General features: G+C 46.3%; 1 protein-coding gene across 2 annotated transcripts; it reads left to right on the top strand.

Annotated features, from left to right (window-relative positions):
* Positions 1 to 3,603: 3,603 nt before the first annotated feature.
* Positions 3,604 to 18,302, top strand: Prokr2 (prokineticin receptor 2). Of its 2 annotated transcripts, NM_138978.2 has the most exons (4): positions 3,838 to 4,070; positions 6,955 to 7,134; positions 7,315 to 7,893; positions 14,743 to 18,301. In NM_138978.2, exons 3-4 carry the CDS (start codon positions 7,322 to 7,324, stop codon positions 15,437 to 15,439), a joined length of 1,269 nt encoding a protein of 422 aa, NP_620434.2. In that variant the 5' UTR covers positions 3,838 to 4,070; positions 6,955 to 7,134; positions 7,315 to 7,321; the 3' UTR covers positions 15,440 to 18,301. The 2 variants fall into 2 exon arrangements, with proteins under 2 accessions (XP_038960157.1, NP_620434.2); XM_039104229.2 differs by lacking the exon at positions 6,955 to 7,134 and having other exon boundaries at positions 3,604 to 4,070; positions 14,743 to 18,302.
* The last annotated feature ends 1,858 nt before the right edge of the window (positions 18,303 to 20,160 follow it).

Below are 20,160 nucleotides of genomic sequence, written 5' to 3'. Positions count from 1 at the left end.
TGTGTCCCAGTACCTCATAGCCAGTAACTTTGTAGTGAAATCTTTACCTCTGCCATCCATGGTTTCTAGGAGATGCGGTGATGGGAAACCCGATTCCAGAAAAGAATCACTGCCAAGATGAAAAGTAACTTAAAAGAAGTTATTGGCCTATGGCTGTGTCTCTGAGAGATTGTCTTAAATAATGATTACTGTGGGTGCCCAGCCCACTGTGGGAGGCACCATCCCTAGGAAGGTGGGCCTAGGCTACACAGGAAAGCAAGCGGAGTGAGCTGAAGCCTATGAATGAGCCAGGAAGCAGTGTTCCCCTGTGGCTTCTGGTTCAAGCTTCTGCCTTGAGTTCCTGCTCTACCTTCTCTCAAAGATAAACTATAACTAGGAAACCTTAGCCAAATTAACCCTTTCCTCCCCAGTTTGCTTTGGTCAGAGTGTTTTTTCACAGCAACAGAGTAAACTAGGACAGGCTCTATGCTTTTTCTCCTCAGCACACACTAACCAATATTCAAGTACTGTGGTGGTAGGGAGGAGTGGCTTAATGGAGTTCAATGTGGCAATCTCAGGCTCACCAACAATTCAGTGTTGCCCTTTAAAAACCAAATAGCTTTGAAAGATGCTATTCTGTGCCAGTCTTAACCCACTCCAATGTCATGTATAATAATGGTGGGCCTTCCAGGGATCACACTTTGTGATTGTGTGTGTGTGTGTGTGTGTGTGTGTGTGAGTGTGTGTGTGAGTGCGTGTGTGAGTGTGTATGTGTGTTATGAGTGAGTGTGTGTGTTTGAGTGTGTGTGTGAGTATGTGAATGCATGTGTGTAAATGTGTGAGTGTGTGTGTGAATGTGTGTGTGAGTATGTGTATGTGTGTGTGAGTATGTGTGAGTGTGTGAATGTGTGTGTGAGTGTGTGTGAGTGTGTGTGTGTGTGTGTGTGTGTGTGTGTGTGTGTGGCGTGGGGGTTGCTATGGTTCATCTCCTGGGACTTCTCATGTTTGAAATTCACTTTGTGGTAAAAGAGGTGATGAGACCTTTGAGAAGTGGACCCTGTTGTGAGGTCTTAGATCTCTTGGAACATGTCTTGTCATGTGACTTTTTTCTCACAAAAGTTCCCATCATGACAGGAAAATATGTGCCAAGAGCTGACGCTGGCATAATGCCCTCGAACCTCCAAATCTGTACCCTAAATGAACATTCTTTTCTTTATAAAGTCTCTCAAGTAGGTTCAAACATACAACCTCCCGGCCCCAAATTAAAGTCTCCTTCATCTACCCATTTCCTACATGCCCATTTCAGCTACTGAGACCTCTACTCTAGGAGAAGCATTGAGCCCAGACTGCACAATCCCCTTCTGCCTTTCCTCATCTTAGAACCATTTTATAGAGTTCGGCTAGGCCTCTCCCACCTAGAAAGACTTCAGAGAAAAGCTCATTTTAACTGACTACAGGGGAGAGGGGTGTTAGCACCGTATCTGACTGAGGAATCTCCACTTCCAGCCAAAGTGAGGACACAAAGTTGTCCCCAGCCGTATCCTGAGAAATCTCCAATCTTTCAACCCCTACTCACCCAAGCTTCATGACTTCACCCCACCTCAGTATCCATGCCACTGTAAGTCTCCCCACCCAGGGGAATGTTCCCCTGCCCCTCTTGTAGCCCTGCCCCACACATAAACAACCACATGTTCCCCTGCACCTGACCCCATCCGTGCTGTAACTCTTGGCAGCTGACACCTCCCACCCAAGTCTTGATGTTCTCTCCTTTTCAGCCTTATTTGGGCTTTCTCCATCGTACGAAGAGTTCCATGGCTGAGATGGAAGGGCAACTATCACTCTCAAGAAAACAGTCCTGAAAGGAAGTGAAGGAGAGAGGAGGGAGGGGAGAGAAGAGGGGAGAGGAGGAAGGAGAGGGGAGGGGAGAGGGGAAGGGAGGGAAGGAAAGGGGAGGGAAGGGAAGGGGAGGGGAGGGGAGGGAAGGGGAGGGGAGGGAAGGGAAGGGGAGGGGAGGGAAGGGAAGGGGAGGGGAGGGAAGGGAAGGGGAGGGAAGGGAAGGAAATTGTGCATAAGCTAGTTGCCCCATGCTGCCACAGACAACCACAAGACAGGTTCTCCATGCTTTTGCAGATGATGTGAGTTCCCACTGGCCACAGCATGGCTTCCCACAATGTATTGGCTCTCCCCACTCTACTCTTACTTTCCATAAACTGCCTGCACTCGAATCTGTTTGGGGGGTCTTCTTGAGGATCCTGAATTAGGACAACTACTTCAACACTCTAAGGCACAGTCCTCATCGTCTCCTCGGGACTGTGTACTAGTCCTCTGATGAATCTAGTATGTTGAGGTCAGGACATCAAGTGCTAGGATGACATCTATGGGTTTCTTGATCTGTGTGAATGAGACCTTGCTGTGAGTACACCAGAGGGCCCTAAGGGTCTATTTTTCCCATCTAAGGGGTGAGCTGGTGGACATGGGCCAGAAGAGTTGAAGCAAGAGCTGGATGAAAGGATGACCTAAGGAGTGTGTTCAGGTCTGGCTAAACCATCAGTCTACTCCTTATACAAAAGCAAAGCAGAACAGCAAAGCCTTTCCTCCACTCTGGAAGCTGTACTTAGCAGCCACAGTGCTAGTCAAACCACAGCTTCTCCCTGAGAGGAAAGAAGCTAGGTCTCCTGCCTTGATCCTAGCAGTGAAGAGGACAGGAGGGCAAAACAGTGTCACACAATGCAAGACAGGCAGAACCACAGAATGCCCAATTCCAAACACTTTTCCAAGTCCTCTGTATGAGAAGGTTTTTTTTGTTTTTTTTTTTGTTTGTTTGTTTGTTTTCTTTTTCTTTTTCGGAGGTGAGGACTGAACCCAGGGCCTTGCGCTTGCTAGGCAAGCGCTCTACCACTGAGCTAAATCCCCAACCCCTGTATGAGAAATTTAAACTGTCAGTTTATTGGCCAGGCCCCATCTAGAAAATGTTCTCCCTGGCCAACATACACAGTTCCTGCTTTAGTGGGTGTAATTTATAAAGCTTTCCGTTTCCGGGAGAAGTAAAATAACTCCTCTGGAAACAAAGCAGGGGCCCTGGGGTCTCCTCAGATAGGCTGGAAGTTAGACTCAGATTGTCTTTGAATAGCCAAGGATAGTACGAGAAAGATCATCCCAGTTTGGACCAGAACCTCAGAATTGAAGTTTTGTGCAGGGCAAGCCACGCCACACCATAATTTCCAGCTTTGTCTCTTAAAATCTGAATTGGATTATGGGGGACCTCTCCGGCATCATCTCTAAGGGAAGATTCGGCTTTAAGGCTTTACCCCTTACTTACTGTTCTCTCTCTCTCTCTCTCTCTCTCTCTCTCTCTCTCTCTCTCCCTCTCTCCCTCTCTCCCTCTCTCCCTCTCTCCCTCTCTCCCTCTCTCCCTCTCTCCCTCTCTCTCTCCCTCTCTCCCTCTCTCCCTCTCTCCCTCTCTCCCTCTCTCCCTCTCTCCCTCTCTCCCTCTCTCCCTCTCTCCCTCTCTCCCTCTCTCCCTCTCTCCCTCTCTCTCTCTCTCTCTCTCTCTCTCTCTCTCTCTCTCCCTCTCCTCTCCCTCTCTCCCTCTCCCTCTCTCTCTCTCTCTCTCTCTCTCTCTCTCTCTCTCTCTCTCTCTCTCTCTCTCTCTCTAACTCTGCACACCAGTGGAAGCCACGGTTGTTTGCAAAAGACAGTACTCAGTCTCGGAGATACCGAGGATGGCCAGCTGCTGAGGTCTCATAGGGTTCAAGAGCTTACAAAGCCCTTGGAAGGACCTCCCGGAAGTCTGAGACCTTAATTCAGCGGAGCTGGGAGGCTGGCAGGTCCCGGGGGTGGAGTCGGGTGCTGAGAGGGGCGGGACACCTGGGCTGGGTCCCAGGCTGTAGGATGAGCTGCAGAGCGAAGCAGCAACTCCAGAAAGACTGATGCGCCTTAGAAGAGCCCGAAGGAGAGCAGGAGAGAGTGACACCCGCCGGTCAAGCGCGCAAGCCTCCGCCAGCGCTAGCTAGTGTCCCCAGAGCTCGGGCGGCGCCCACCTACGACGGAGCCGCGGGCCAGGGGGTGCGCCCCTGGAGGCACCAAGACAAGTGAGTGCCGGGTGGCGGCGGGCGGACTTGGGGCACGGCGCGTCTGTTCCACGAGATTCCCCCTCCTGCCTCCGGACACTGGGATTGAGGACTGAGGTTCTGGGGCACAACTCGGAAACCTGGGGCGCGGTAGAAAGCGTGCGGACAAGGGGGGGGGGGGTGTCGGAGCGGTTCCCGCGCCCTGCAGGCAGCTTCGGTGCCCGGCTTTGTTTCTTGGGTTTGAATTCCCCACTAGATACCTAATCCCGGGCCAGTGTCGCGCTGAGAGAGACGCAGGGACCTGCAAACGGGCTCCCTCTTCCCACAGTCTATGGGCTGGTGCTGAGAAACTGGTTGGAACTCCCGCTTATTTGTTCCTGGTGGCGATCTTTCGGAGACTAATAGACGCCCCAGAGGGAGGACACTGGGGTCCAGACTCCACTGGAACCCCGCTTGTCAGGTAGGGTGGAGCACGCAGCTGATTCATGAGTAGCAAGTGGGGTTTCACTAACGCCCTGACTGCAGTTCCTGGCTAAAGTGGCGATTCCGGTCCCTGGCGGATCTCGCTATCCAGTTTGATAGCTTCTTGCTACCCCTACTAGTAGCTCCCGCAGTGTCAGGTGTGCTGAGGTAGGACGGGAAGGCAGTTCATGGAGAAAACCAAGTCAGATTGGAGTCTTCTCCCCACCCACTCGCTTGCCCTATAGCACCTAGGAGCTAACATTTTGGAGACTCTCTTTCCTCTCCCCACTGTGGACATCTTGAGTTACCAAGAATATAAAGGAGTTCTCAAGCAATGGACAGCCCCTAGACTCCCTGGTCATCCCCACCCACTCTTACGAGGCTAGCTAGTATCAATTCAGTCTGTCTCAAGCAGCCACTACTTCAGAAGACACAGACCTTGACAAGGCTCAGTTCCTCCTTAGTCAGGGTTGGCTGTGGTTGGGAATATGGGAACCTAGGGAAGGGGTCCGGAAGCTGATCCAGAGTCTCGTGGGGTCAACCTGAGGAGAAAGGATACATCCTAGAGAAGGACTTCTTAAATCTTTCCATTCAGAAGGACCTCATTCACCAGAGAATTTCTTACATGTTTCTGTGTTTGGAAGTGTATAAAATAGGAATATAATTCAAACATCTACTAATAATAAACCATTGATGTATTTAAAAACAATTCCTTGATATGCATATAATTTTACCATTTATGAATGAGGAAAGCAAATGTGCATGGTAAAGATGGACTGCATTTTTTACAGAGAATTAAATCTTGGCTGAATATTTGAAGCAGCATCTAGAATATTTTTCGGAGTTGAATGATACTTTGATTTCATAATTGTCAATGCTGGGAATGCCTCTTCATGTAAACACACGGTACAAATGACAAGCCTGCTTCAGGGCTGTTTTAAACACTGTTGGAAATTCTGTCCTAATTCTAAGCCAAATTTCATTTAATGATTTTTTTTAAATGAAACGCCAGTCAACTGCCCAAACAGCAATTTTTAAATTTTTGTTTTGCAAGTCTATGTGTGTCTGTGTGCATCGTGTGTTGACGTGTGTGTGTATGCACATGTTTGTGTGAGGTGAGGGGGAGGGTACTGTCTGAGGCCAGAAAAGGGTATCAGTTCCCCAGAACTTGGAATTACAGGCAGCTATGAGCAACCCAGTGTTGGTGCTGAGAAGGGAATTCTGAACTCTGGTCTTATTTAAGAGAGCCCCCTACAAGAACGGCAAGACCCTGTGACCACTAAGCCATCTCTCAGTCCTTCAAATAGAAATTTTTATTTTTTTTCTCCATTAATTTATTTATTCGCTTTACATCCCGATCGCTGCTCCCCCTCCTCCGGGTTCCCCCTTCACGTATTCCCTCCAGGATCCACCTCCTCTTCTCTGAAAAAAGGACCATCCCCCCCACCTGGCAATCAAGTCTCTAGACGCTAGGCGCATCCTCTCCCACTGAGGCCAGACAGGACAGCACAGTTAGAGGAACAAATCCACAGACAGGCAGCAGCTTTGGGGCAGCCCCTGCTCCAGTTGTTCAGGACCCGCATGGTGACCAAGCCACACATCTGCTACATGTGTGGGTGGGTGAGGGTGAGGTCTAGCCTGTGTATGTTCTTTGGTTGGTGGTTCACTCTCTGAGAGCCAGCAAGGATTCAGGTTAGTTGACTCTGTTGGTGTTCCTGTAGAGTTCCTATCCCTTTGGGGGCTCCCAGTCCTTCCTTCAGCTCTTCCAGAAGAGCCCCCAAGCTCCATCCAATGTTTGGCTGTGGGTCTCCGCATCTGTTTCAGTCAGCTGCTGGGTGGAGCCTCTCAGAGGACAGTTAAGCTGGGCTCCCATCTGCAAGCATAACAAAGTATCATTAATAGTATCAGGATTGGTGTTTGCCACGGTATTCTGAATTCTGGTCTTATTTGAGAGGGACCCCTCTAAGAGCAGCGAGCCCCTGTGACCATTAAGTCACCTCTCAGCTCTTCAAACAGAAATTTTTAAATCAAAACCTTTTAGCACAATAAATCCGAGGGCACACCAGTTTGTAGCTGAATGCAGCAATGTATTCAGTGCATCCCGTGTATAGTCTTTGTTTTCCCTAGTTAAACTGTTACGTTTTTATGAGAGCAGAAAGCTTTGTGTGTACAGTAATTGTACGTGTGCAGTTCAGAGCGCAGGCTTCTGAGGGAAAGGCGTTTCAGGCCCTGTTCATGGGCACTGCAAAGCACATTAGCACACAGGGCAAAGTGCACATATATGTGCAGAAACAAGGCTACAACAAAGCGTCCTGATGCAACTTGGTTGAAGGACTCCAGAAGTAGCCTGGATTCATTATGTGTCCGACTTTGTTTTTTGAATTGATTTTTGTTCATTCAGAAACCATTTACGCTCACTTTTTTCTTCCAATGCCACATTCAGTTATGCAAACCCCATAGAGCAAGAGACTGGCTTCTAGCGTTCCTTGGCAAAGAACAGAAGAGTAGCAGGAAAACCACTCCCAGCCACCAATACATTCCTGTCCAGCCCCTGCCTTGTGCCATTGTCTGAGACGCCGTTGAGAGTAACAACAGTCCAACCAGCACTGTGGCTGGAAGAAGGGTAAGGGTACACATTCTTCTTGGTTTTCCATGGAGATTCCAGTTCACTCTGGGGCCAGCAAGCTGATGGCCTCCCATCTCCTTGGCCCTGGGTGGGTCTGGTTGGACTGTACCTAGGGGACTCTTGGGGGAATAGTACCAGATCTGATGTTTGCTGACCACTGGTTGTATCTCCCCCCAGATCCTGGATGGTATCAGTTCTGTCCAACAGGGACCTCCACACACTGGCCCCAGCTGAAGTGCTGAACTCCACGTGGGCCTATCTCCCTGACACATACCAGCCTACCTGCCACATCATCAACATGGGAGACCAGAACGGAAACACAAGCTTTGCACCAGACTTGAACCCACCCCAAGACCACGTCTCCTTGCTCCCCTTAAACTACAGTTATGGAGATTATGACATCCCCCTGGATGACGATGAGGATGTGACCAAGACACAGACCTTCTTTGCAGCCAAAATCGTCATTGGCGTAGCCCTGGCAGGCATCATGCTAGTCTGCGGCGTTGGCAACTTTGTCTTCATTGCTGCCCTCGCCCGCTACAAGAAGCTGCGCAACCTTACCAACCTCCTCATCGCTAACCTGGCCATCTCTGACTTCCTGGTGGCGATCGTCTGCTGCCCCTTTGAGATGGACTACTACGTAGTACGTCAGCTTTCCTGGGAGCATGGTCACGTGCTTTGTGCCTCCGTCAACTACCTTCGTACAGTCTCCCTGTACGTCTCCACCAATGCTCTGCTGGCCATCGCTATTGACAGGTGAGGTCCAACTTCAGTTCTCACGGACTGGTGTGGCTCCAGAAGTGACAGCTCAGCGATTTGTCCAGGGGCTAGAGGAGACGGTCTCCAGATGTGTTCTGCTCCCCAACACTTGAGGAAGTTGGAACCTTCTGAGTCTCCTAGTTCCGGTCACGCCCTGAGATACTGTCTTTGCTGCAGATATAGGTAGCGCATGCCCTACGACATGAAGACTTTTTAGCAGGAAATTCAGGCAGCAGCTAAAGCCATAAGATAGTTAGTCAGCCAGAGCAGCTTCTAGTCAATACCACGGGTACCAAGTTCTTAATTGTAGCCAGACCCAGATACAATATGTTCCATTGCTTAGGAAGCTTCCTGTACCCCTGATGATTTCCTCTGCCAGTCTTAGTAATCACTCTCTGTCACTGCAATTCCGTTCTGTCCTTTAATCACTTCATTAGAATCATGGAGCATGGAGCATCCCTTCTGGTGGTTTTGTTGCAGAGCTGATTTGAAAATAAGATGGCAGAACAGAATTTGCTTATGGGAAAGAGAGAAGGACATGTTTGCTTTTGCTGTTTTGCATGTATCTGCGTGCTCATTTGCATACATTTGCATGAAATGTCCCAGAAGTCCTTGCTCTGCTATAAATTTGTGGGTACAAACTGTAACAGCAGCAAATGAGAAATCCTGTATGTTTCACTTGTGTGCATAGTTTCAGGTCAGCATTGTCACCAGCGGTGGGTGGGGGATGGGCGAGAAGATCTTTGATGCTGCTTTTGAGCTGCTCTGAGATGCATTCTGAAGATGGGCTCCCTGTCCTTTCCTTTTGTCTCCTTCAGCTCTTCCGTTTTTCCCTTGTTCTGGGTGCTGTTTAGTGCCCTTTAATATACCAGTTAGCTGTTTTTTCAGTTATATTAGTAAAGGACACAGGAACAAGATTACCTCTTCCTTTGGATAGCAGAACGCGCTTGGGGAAAGCACCTTTATTTACATCCCAGAGGCTCTGCAGCTCAGAAACCGGCTTATGATATGCCTACTTGCCCGCCAACTGCACGAAACTCCTCAGGAAAGTCACACAGACTATCACTTGCTGTAGTGATGGAGTCTGCTTCCTGAGCCCCACCCACCCCAGCTGCCTGAATGGAATCCCCTGAGCTGGGAGTTGCAAAAATCTGTGTTTCTATTCACTTTCCTGAGTAACTAAAGCTTGCTGAAATGAGAGCAATTGCTGTCCTCACGCCTTCATCCCCTTGTAAGCTGTGTCTGTGACGTCAATCTTGCTTTGTCTTGTGGTTTGTGACACTAGGGCTGCTTAGGAAGCAGTCACCCTGGCACAGTCAGCAGAGCCTCCATTTCATCCCAGCCAACTCTTCCCCCTCACACCCCACCAGCCATGTCGAGTACCCATTCACCCTGCTCCCAGTGACCCAAACAGGAACATGCCCATCATCCCCTGCCTTTCTTTCTGTCCCTTAAGTTCAGCTCTAACTAAATCCAGTGCCTGTCCCTTCAGCTTTGCCTTGGCAACTCATGGTGGACACTCTGGTGGCCTGTCTCTTGCTCCCCGGGAGCTTCTAACTGCACCCTAAAATCTGTGTTCATCCATATGAAGCATCTGAGAATTAATCACTCCTGCTGACTTTTCCTAAGATATTCCTTTGCTTATGAAATCTCCAGAAGTCCCAGTGTCCCGGGATATAAATCCTGAGTCTAGCATTGTGGTCTATGCCAGCATGACCCTCCAATTCATATTGTGTATGGAGACATAGAAGTCCCCAGCTGTGTGTTTTAAAACAATTATCATGTCTTTGCTCTTTCTGCCTCTACACTAAGACACCTATATCTTAGTTTGTGTTTTTCCCCCAAACCCTCTGACATGTGCAGGAAATACACCAGGAAGTACTGAGAATGAGAGCAGTAAATTCATTTTTAAAGCCCCTGTGGATAATTGCTGCTAAGAAACCCTTGGAGTAGGTGTGGATCACAGCTCAGAGTTCTCTCGGGCACAGGAAGAGGGAGCTAAGATGTGTGTATATGGTTCTTACAAGTCATTGCAGAGGGCTTCTCCGAAATACCACACAGGTAGCCACGGGGACCCTGAAAGCCAGAGGAAACCCTCAAACAAACAGACCAAAAGGCAGGTATTGCTGTGTTAGAATACACACACATATGCTGAAGCCACAAAACAGAGAGGCGTGAGGGTGTGTATACCAAAGTGTGAGAGCAGAGGGCATGGGAGAGCATAGGCTGAAGTAGTAAAGGCGTGTGTGTGTGTGTGTGTGTGTGTGTGTGTGTGTGTGTGTACACGCGTGCGTGCGTGCGTGCTTGCTACAGGGGAGAATATACTGGAGGATAAGAGAGAGGGGAAGGGAGGAGGCAGCATCTGCCATGACCGCCCCAGGTTTGTGGCTAAGCTGTCCCCAGGTTATGAAACAGTAGAAGATGTAGTTTTTGAACTCAAGAAGTTTTTTTTTCCATGTAAAAACTAGGAATTACCAAACACTGAGAATAATAAAATTACAATGATTTACAAATGTTAGTTCTTTCAACAGAGGCAAGGATCTATCCTGTGTAGTTCAGAAAGATGTTGAACTCTGATTCTCCTGCCTTGGGCTACTGGGCACTGGAATAGCAGGCACACACCCTTAAATCTAGACTTAACTCCCTCAGACAACGTGTATATCGTATATCGCTATGGCTGGTAGAGGAGGTAGATGTGGGGGAGGGGAGGAGCTTCTCAGGCTTCCCAGAGTGTCCCCGTGGAGCATATCTGACAAGCACAGAGAGCTCCTGGGTAGGTACTGGGGGGTTCTGTAAGGCTCACAGATGAAAGCAGCACTTGGAACCTTGGGCCTTGGAGCAGCCCTAATAAGTACCACCTTCTGCCTTCATCGGGCTCTAAAATAATCAGAAAGATGGGTCAGACACCCCTTCCCTTCCCTGCCGATGCTGATTTTAGGAAACAGGTCTTTTTATCTGGGACATGTTGGGTGGTATTTCCTAGGAGCATATTTTTATTTACCTCAGATAGAGAAACAATTAGAGTTTCTTGTGAGTTAAGAGACTCGTTAGCCACTGCCCTCCCCCTACACAGATTCTCCCCTAAGAGCCTCCAAAAGGAATGCCAACTGCCTGCCCCACCTTGTCAGACTTCTGACCTCCCTCACTGCACTATCACAATGCGCATCATTTCAAGCTAGGGCCACAGGAAACAACCACCCAGTGGGGCTTAAGCACCAGTCCATGCTCAAGCTGGGCTCCTGCAGAAGCACCAGTCTCCCTGTGCATTTCCATCCACTATTTCTTCAAATGTGCCTGTTCTGCTGTGCAGAAACTCCAGAAGGGCCACTGCACGCTGTCATCAGAAGCTGAGCCCAGAGACTGTGTTCGTGCAGAGGAACTGCTATTTCTAGCTGCAGAGAGTTGAAGGAACCCATTGACCTCCAAAGCATACACACACTCTCAAGCAGACAGTTGGCAACAGAGACCTTGCAGATAGATGTCTCTCTTGCCAACAGATGAATCATGGGAAATGATCAGCATACGCAAAGCACTATAACCCCATCATACATTATGGATGTTTACTTTCTTGGAAGCTGACACAAATGCTGACAGATTGTCAATTATGTCACTATTATCCCCACTTCATAGATGCAGAGACTAAGTCTCAGGAGTGTAGGTTATTTACCCAAGCCCACAGTTTGGAAACAGACCTGCCTAACACCATCCAAGTCAGTGCTCTTGTTACTTGACGTTAACAGTGAATTCTGGAAGGTCCCTCTGAGTAAGAAAATGTGTTGGATGACAAAGTGAGTGTAAGAGTTAAGGATAGCCACACGAATTATCAACGTGCATATGTGTGTGTGTGCGTGTGTGTGTGCGTGTGTGTGTATGTGTATGTGTGTGTGTGCATGCTTTTGAGTCTAGCCTGATCTACAATTAAGTTCCAGACCACCCAGGAAAAGGGGGCTGGGAGTGGGGAATAGGAAATGACAACAAAATAAGCAGAAATGTGAAGATTTTGTATTAGTTATTGATACAGTATGAGTTATTGATACACTGTGAGTGATACACTGAGTTATTGGTATGAGTTATTGATGTATTGTGAGTTATTGATATATTGTGAGTTATTGGGACTCTGTGAATTATTGATATACTGTAAGTTATTGATATATATGAGTATTAGTTATATATGTGAGTTATGGTACACTGTGAGTTTTGATATACTGTGAGTTATTGATACACCATATTAGTTTTGCATACACTGAGAGTTATTAATATATATGAGTATTAGTTATATATGTGAGTTATTGGTATACTGTGAGTTATTGGTACACTGTAAGTTATTGATATACTGAGAGTTATTGATATATATATATTAGTTATATAGGTGAGTTATTGGAACACTGTGAGTGGTGACAGGACCAGATTGAGATCAGTTTTAAGTCCTGAATTTGTTTTATAGTCTCTAAAGACTTTTGATTTAGTACAGTATACAGAGTAATGAATGCTTGACAAAGATATCTGTATCCAAGTCCCCCAAACCCATGACTGTGCTATCCTGCATGCTAAGGAGGGGCAAGGTAACTCAAGGAGCTATGGTTGCTGATCTTTTCAAATAGAGACCGTACTCAGTAAGACGGCTAATGAAGGCACAGGGTCTTACCTGAAGGAGGTGGGCAGATTATCATAATAGGCCTACGTGAGAAAGGCTCCACTGGCCATTGCTGGCTTAGAAGGAAGGAGAGGCTATGAACCAAGAAATATAAGCAGTTTTTGGAAAGTTAGAGATGCAAACAACAACAAAACCCAACAAAAGCCCCCTCAGGTTTTCCTGAGAACCCTAAACAGTGCCACTTGCTGGCACCCAACACTACCACCCAGTGAAACCATTTCAGACTTCTGACCCCCAACACTGTACTGGCACAGTGATGCCATTTCAAGCATCCCTTTTATTATAAAGGCAACCGGAAACAGTTTGTCCGGTTTCACAGAGCGACAGCAACTGTGAGATGTCTCGATCAAGTGGGGAGGGGGCCTATCTTTTCACCTCTCCAGCCCTGTAACGCTTGTCACACAGATAGGTGGAAGGCTCCAGAAGTTGCTGTGGTTACACCCAGCAGGGAGCTCCCATGGTTGGAATAGATCCAGCTTTCTCCTCCATATCCAGAACGGAATCCGTTCGAGAGTCACCAGCAAGCAGGTACAGGTGGGACGAGATAACAAAAATACTGCAAGGGACAGAGAATAGTAATACGGCAGAGAGATTCTAAGTCACGCCAGGGTTTTGGAAAGGTGACCGAAGAGTTTGGTTAGAAAAAAAAGTCGGACAGAATTTGTACTGCCTTTGGCCCACACAGTTGTGGGCATTAAACATAGCTAGGTGTATTGTGTGAGCATCTTTCAGTAGATACTTCCTGCTCTTGGACCACATGCTCAGGACGATTTGTCTCTTATCTACCTCTCATGCCTCTTCTCTTCCTCCACCCTCCCCTACCACCCTTCCTGCCTCCTCCTCCCCACCCCTGTAATATACAGAAATTACTCCAGGACCCAAATATCTAAACAGCTATTATTCCATCTCTCTGGAGGCAACCCACACAAGTGAGCTCATTTTCCACGAAGGCTTCATCTGTCTTGAGCAGTATGACTCCTTAGAAAGAACAGGAGTAACACTTTAAGGTACCACAGCAAGATGCCTCTGTCATGCACTTTCCCTTCAGTGTGCAATAGCACGGGGAGGTGGATGTGAGCGCTCTGTATCAGGAGGCTCCGGTCTGGCACCTGCTGGCTACGATGGGCATGTTGCTTATATCTTACCCGAGTCCTGAATCCCACTTAAGCCCACTGCCTCCATAGTGCAGGCTGATGTGTAGCAGGAGGGGGAGGAAGCCCGAGCAGTGTCCACAACTCACTCTGAGCTACACAGCTCTTCTTTCACCTTAAATCACGAGGGATTTGGAATAAGAACTTTAAGAGTACCATGTTCGTGGGCGGGATGGCAAGATTGGAAACTCAAAAGGTATAATGGTATCCTGAACAGATGAGCATGTGTATCTACTGAGAAATACTCACACGAGGACATCTTTACCATGTTTAATGTTCATAAACTGTTGGGGTTTTGGTCTATAGCTATGTACTGCAATGCTAAATTCTGTTCCTGAAGGTCTAGGCCTACGAGTGAATTCTCACTTACCAGCTTTTGTTGGGCAAACCTTGCTCCTTAATTGAAAACTATTGGTTAAATAAAAATGGCTACAGCCAGTTACTGGAGGGATTAGAGATAGGCCCATTGAGTTGCCTGGTGAGCAGTGGGATGGGAGGAGATAGAGAAGGATGCAGGAGGAGGAAGCCACATGAGAGGAGATGGACCAGGAGTACCCGGCCAGGAGAAACAGCGAGTATTTGGGGTACGCTGCTGGGGAAGTAGCCATGTCAGCAATTAGAAAAGTAGATTAGGGGTTACTCCCAGCACTGTCAAAGCCAAATAAAATAACCATAGTCTGAGTCTTATTCATTTGTAAGATAGATGGGATAGGCTTAAATTGGCTGTACTATAACAAATACCCTGCAAGGTAAAATATCATTTGTCTTGGGTCTTTGTAGTTAGGGAAATAAATCTCAGAGAGAAAGATAATTCCCTGATTCCTGTGCCAGGCAAGGGAGAAAAGCCAGGTTACTTAACCCAATAGCTGTTTCCATTAAATCCCTGCTCTAAAAGCCAAGTGGGGCTGTTAATGAGCTAATTCTGCTTAAACCTAGGTCGGAGGCACCTGGGGATTCATTGTGCCATTCCAAGCTCTCTGGGCTGGTTAAAAATCGCGCTTCGAAGTATAACCATCATTTCTGGCTTCCCTCTCTCTTCAGATATCTCGCTATTGTCCACCCCTTAAAACCACGGATGAATTACCAGACCGCCTCCTTCCTGATCGCTTTGGTCTGGATGGTCTCCATCCTCATCGCCATCCCATCTGCCTACTTCACCACAGAAACCATCCTTGTTATCGTCAAGAATCAGGAAAAGCTCTTCTGTGGTCAGATCTGGCCCGTGGACCAGCAGCTCTACTACAAATCCTACTTCCTCTTCGTCTTCGGGCTTGAGTTCGTGGGTCCCGTGGTCACTATGACCCTGTGCTATGCCAGGATCTCCCAGGAGCTCTGGTTCAAGGCTGTACCTGGTTTCCAGACGGAGCAGATCCGCAAGCGACTGCGCTGCCGCCGAAAGACAGTGCTATTGCTCATGGGTATCCTCACAGCCTACGTGCTGTGCTGGGCGCCTTTCTATGGCTTTACCATAGTGCGAGACTTCTTCCCCACGCTGGTTGTGAAGGAGAAGCACTACCTCACCGCCTTCTATGTCGTCGAGTGCATTGCCATGAGCAACAGCATGATCAATACTATATGCTTCGTGACGGTCAAGAACAACACCATGAAATACTTCAAGAAGATGCTGCTGCTGCACTGGCGGCCCTCTCACTACGGGAGTAAGTCCAGCGCGGACCTCGACCTCAAAACCAGTGGGGTTCCTGCCACCGAAGAGGTGGACTGTATCAGGCTAAAGTAGCCTGCAGGTGTTGCCCAAGGAAAAACTTAACATTCGATATTCAGTATATCGCACTCCATCAACTACTCACAAGCTGCATAGAAAGATACAGCTGTATTCATGCTTTCCTGCTCTAAGGTACCTGGATGCTTCTATGTCATGACATACAGCACAACTGTTGTCTGCACAAACACCTTAAGAGACTACACACAAATAGTAACGAGTGGCGTGGACTGAATGCTTCTGTCTGCAAACCACACCAACAGATTATTCAAGGATGAGAGCTGACATTTGAGGGTTACCTGCTATGTGCAGAAACAGTTACCAAAAAAAATGGTAGAAGCTATTTGGAGTTAGGCTCTATCTATCTATCCATCCATCCATCCATCCATCCATCTATCATCCATCCATCCAGGTCACTAGAAAGAGATTGCAAATCTCACGCTCCATATTCTTTCATTCTGTGTCTTTTCTGCACAGACATGTCAAAGGCAATAGAATAAAGCACTTAGACATACTAGAAATATATGGATAACTTCACAATATCAAATCTCATCAGCCTATAAGGTGGCGATGGGAGTCCCTGAGACAAGAAATGTATACAGTTCTGGATATTTAATGCTAAGAATTTCAGAGTTCTGGGGTCATGGAGGAAGAGGACACAGAAAGAGCAGAGATTTCCAGTGGCAACGAGTATAATCTAAACATTTGCTATGATTTGGACAATTTTCTAGCGCATACTCTGACTTACAAAAGGAGCTCTGTTTGAGATCCAAAGATCTGGGTAAAAGTTCTAACTCCAGGACTCGCCTCTGTGTGTCTCCACTTTAATGAAATGGGAATAATGAAAACGGATCATTAGGAACATCAGCCTGCTGAAGTCATGGCGTGGATGTGATTTTCACCTCTTCCCTTGTTAAGACTGTGATACTGAGCAGCTCATTAGAGGGTGTTCAGAATTGAGAAACTGCGCCACAATGTCCATCCTTCTTCTTTGGATCAGAGACCACTGAACTCATTTTGAAGGAGCATATCTGTAGTGGGGCATAAAGGCCTCCCCATCACAGTATGCAATTAAGAAGATACAGTCAATGCCCGTAATCTCAGCATCCCTGTGGTCTTAGTGTACCATGGGTATTTCCTTCCTCCTTCACAGCTCCTTATGTATCCCTCCCTTTAACGCACACTCAGTTACCAAGGAAGACCTTCTTAAACAAGGAGGATCATCATTCCGTCCAGGACACCAGTGTCATGTTTCCCTGATACACCTCCAATAACCTCTCCAGTAGACACTGTACCCTTCGTGTGTCAACAGAATTTGCCTCCTTCTTGTATTTGAACATATCATCCTCCTTTCATTTAGATTTAACTAGAAAGCATTCCTGTAAATATCAAGTCTCTGTGCTATCCCAGTGGAAAAAAGTGTATGCTGTTACCAGATGGGATAATTAACATACAGAATTGTAACCACAGAGCCCAGAGGGTTCCCTACAATGTCTTATGCTATGTTTATGTGTTTGATGTAAATGAAGTTGTGTAGCTGTCTAAGCAGCTCAACTCTGGAATAAGGGAATTTCCAAAGGTGTTTGTTCTTAGAGCAGGGCCATCTCATGCTAGCAACTGGCCTCATGTCTGTGCTCTCTCGGGAGTGTGTTCTTGAATGTGAATTAGCAGGAAACCATTATCCTATTGCCCTCTTGTTTATAAATGATTTTTAAAATACAGGCTTCTTTTCACTTAGAGAATACTTATGAGTCTGGTTAGAACTAAGGTTATAAGTTAATTACATTTGTGTTCAGTCTTCCCAAGACTAATTAAAGGCAAGCTTAAGACACTTTTTAACATGTCAAGATAAGTACACACTTATGCCTACTACTTCATGTAGTAAGCTAATCTCATTTAGCAAAGCCAGATCTGTTTTCTTGGCTACAGTACGAGAAAAGACGGTTATACAATGAAGCTGTTACAGATTTTTGTTAAGCATCCAACATTTAAAATAAGTTACTTCTAAATTTGGAGAAATCAAAAAATGCTTCAGGCCCTCAGGCATGACAAACAACTCCAGACTTCACAAGGAACAATGTGACATGTGGGAGGTAATTAGACATCTCAACACGAGTTCTGTTTCTACTTAAAAATGGTGGCTCCAAAACCCATCTTTGCATAGGACCATATACTCCCTTGGTCATAAGAACACACACACACACACACACACACACACACACACACACACACACACACACACCACATCACTGGGACACCAGACCAAGAAATGCCTTGAGAACATAACATTCAGCTCCTTTCTTTGCTAGGTCTGAATTCTAAAGAAGGAATGACCTATGAAGGGTACAGAGTTAATTCTTATTAGAGCAAAAGTCTTGCCCTAAGATTTTATCTCCAGGACAATGAGCAGCTTTCAGTGACTGCCTACACTTGAGTCCAAAGGACCTGGCACACTTTGGCGTGCCGCAGAATATGTAGAATCTTAAGTCTCTAGGTTGCTTTGCTTGTTCATTGAAAAGAAGTTAAATCCCCATTCTGGATGCCTTGTGGTATAAGCTAAGATCAAGAGGCAAAGTGTGGGTTGTACATAGAGATTCCTCATAGACAGCTGTTGGAAGTTCATGGTACCAACTCTATCCAGAAGATGTTCAAAAAATAACATCCAGTTTTGGAAAATGAACATTTCTCTAAAAGGTTTTCCACAGTGCATTTTAATTAATATTAATGTTAATATATACTCCATTTTCTACATACAGTTGAAAATATTAAGAATGTGTATCCTCATGGGTTGTCACGATATATGTGTATATGCATAGTCTCATTGTAGGATTGCATGTTTATAAATTTGTTTACAAACTAAAATGTATTTGTAATCCCCAAATCAGTACTCGTGATGCTTTTATTGACATCTGTATAGGCACACAAAATAGTGACTTCTGACTGACCCAATGCACACATTTCCAGTAGAGGCTGAACAACCTGAGACTCTGCCTTCGTATTTCACCTGTAAATAAGTATTTGGTAGAGGACAGGAAGAACTTTCCACAGTGCAAGTGTCCCATTCGTACTTCATACTGTATAAAGAAGGGCATGCACACACACACTGCTAACTGTCTGTTCTGAGCTAAACTGTAGCATATGTGTGATCTAAATGGTGGCCCAGGAAAAATAGGAGACCCATCCACCAAGACTCCCCTTTCTCCACTCCCCCTCCCAATCTCCAACCCTTGCCTACAGAGAAAAAGTACAGGAGGAAACAAGGAGAGAGCCACCAACACTTAGGGTCTCAGAAACTAGGCTGACCACCACATGGCCAGAGGGGCAACTCAAATGTGGGAATGATTGGTGGCCTTTGTGCTGGTTAACTATAAAATTATGCTAACTGGGGTGGACCAAAGCAGACTACTTATTCTCTCTCTCTCTCTCTCTTTTGCTTCTCAGAAGCTAGCTTTCTGGATACAACAGTCTGTAGATTCTGTTCCTGTCCTGTTACATATGCTTTCAAAGTACATTTAAGTCATGTCTTGCATTTGAGGGCCCTTTCTCATTTGTTTCATTGTTTATAGGGCCCCAAAATGGTGCTTAAGTGATCTCTGGTGTTTTCTAGTACAAACGGCTGACATATCTTACATAGAAAATAGATATGCTAGAGACACTTCATTTTAGTGGCATCAGTCATGAACTCAATGGCAAGGAGGCAAGTAGGTGTTAAATAAAGTTGTATTTAAATGGAAACATGCATTTAAAAGATCATATGGTGATCAGTTGATGAAATGTGACCAGTGGCCTCAGGGATGCGACCCCAAACTGTCCTCATGAGCAACTGATCAGTGTTTTCTAATTCTTTTATATATAGAATATTTTCTAATTTTATGTTTAACTACTTTATTGGACATTCTTGTGAAGAATAAGGATTAAGTCCTTTCTCTTGCATTCAAACCTTCTTTGTCATAACACATAACTTGGGACTAAATGAACCCTAAAGATCTAAGATTTTAATTAACCAAACTGTCATTTTCTCACAGCATCCCTGCCACCACCTCCTTCCAAGTCTGTCACCTCCATGCAAACTGAAGCCCTTGAAGAGGGAGCTCTGTAATGGAAATGTACATACACTTACCCAAGCTACAGCCCACACTTTCTGCAGGCCACAGGTCTCAAGAACAAAGCTTTCTCCCCATTCAAAATCTGAGAACTAAAGGCTGGCGGTTCTGTTGCGCTGTTACAGACAGGGAAGAAAACAGCCACACACACACACACACACACACACACACACACACACACCATGCATGCACGCAGACACACACAACCACACAACTTCACCCCACAGGGGAAAGGAGGATAATGCTGTCAAAGACTTTAACTGTGTGTTTATGTAGCATTTCAAAAGAAAGGTTGATATTTGCAAAGCCATGGTGAGGGACTATTGTTATTAGGCAATGCTGTTTCTTTTCTGTTCTTTTTGTTGTTTGGTTTTTTTTTTTTGTTCTGGGTTGTTGTTGTTGTTGTTGTTGTTGTTGTTGTTGTTGTTGTTTTTGACACAGGATATTTCTATGTAGTGTGGCTGTCCTGGATCTTCCTAGGTAGACCTAGTTGGCCTCTAACTCACAGAGATCCATCTACCTCCATCTCCTGAGCGCTGAGATGAAAGCATGTGACACTACACTTGGCTTCAATGCTATTTCTTCCAACAGACCCAGGAACACTATATGTAGACATCTGAGACAAAAGAAAGAATC

The sequence above is a fragment of the Rattus norvegicus genome, chromosome 3, assembly GCF_036323735.1.
Source record: "Rattus norvegicus strain BN/NHsdMcwi chromosome 3, GRCr8, whole genome shotgun sequence".
Taxonomy (NCBI): domain Eukaryota; kingdom Metazoa; phylum Chordata; class Mammalia; order Rodentia; family Muridae; genus Rattus; species Rattus norvegicus.
This window is presented reverse-complemented; position numbering and strand designations above follow the sequence as displayed.

Coding starts and splice junctions, on each gene's coding strand:
- Prokr2 (XM_039104229.2), top strand. CDS start 7,322: ATGGTATCAGTTCTGTCCAACAGGGACCTCCACACACTGGCCCCAGCT. Junction 7,894..14,742: donor CTGGCCATCGCTATTGACAG/GTGAGGTCCAAC, acceptor CTCTCTCTTCAG/ATATCTCGCTATTGTCCACC.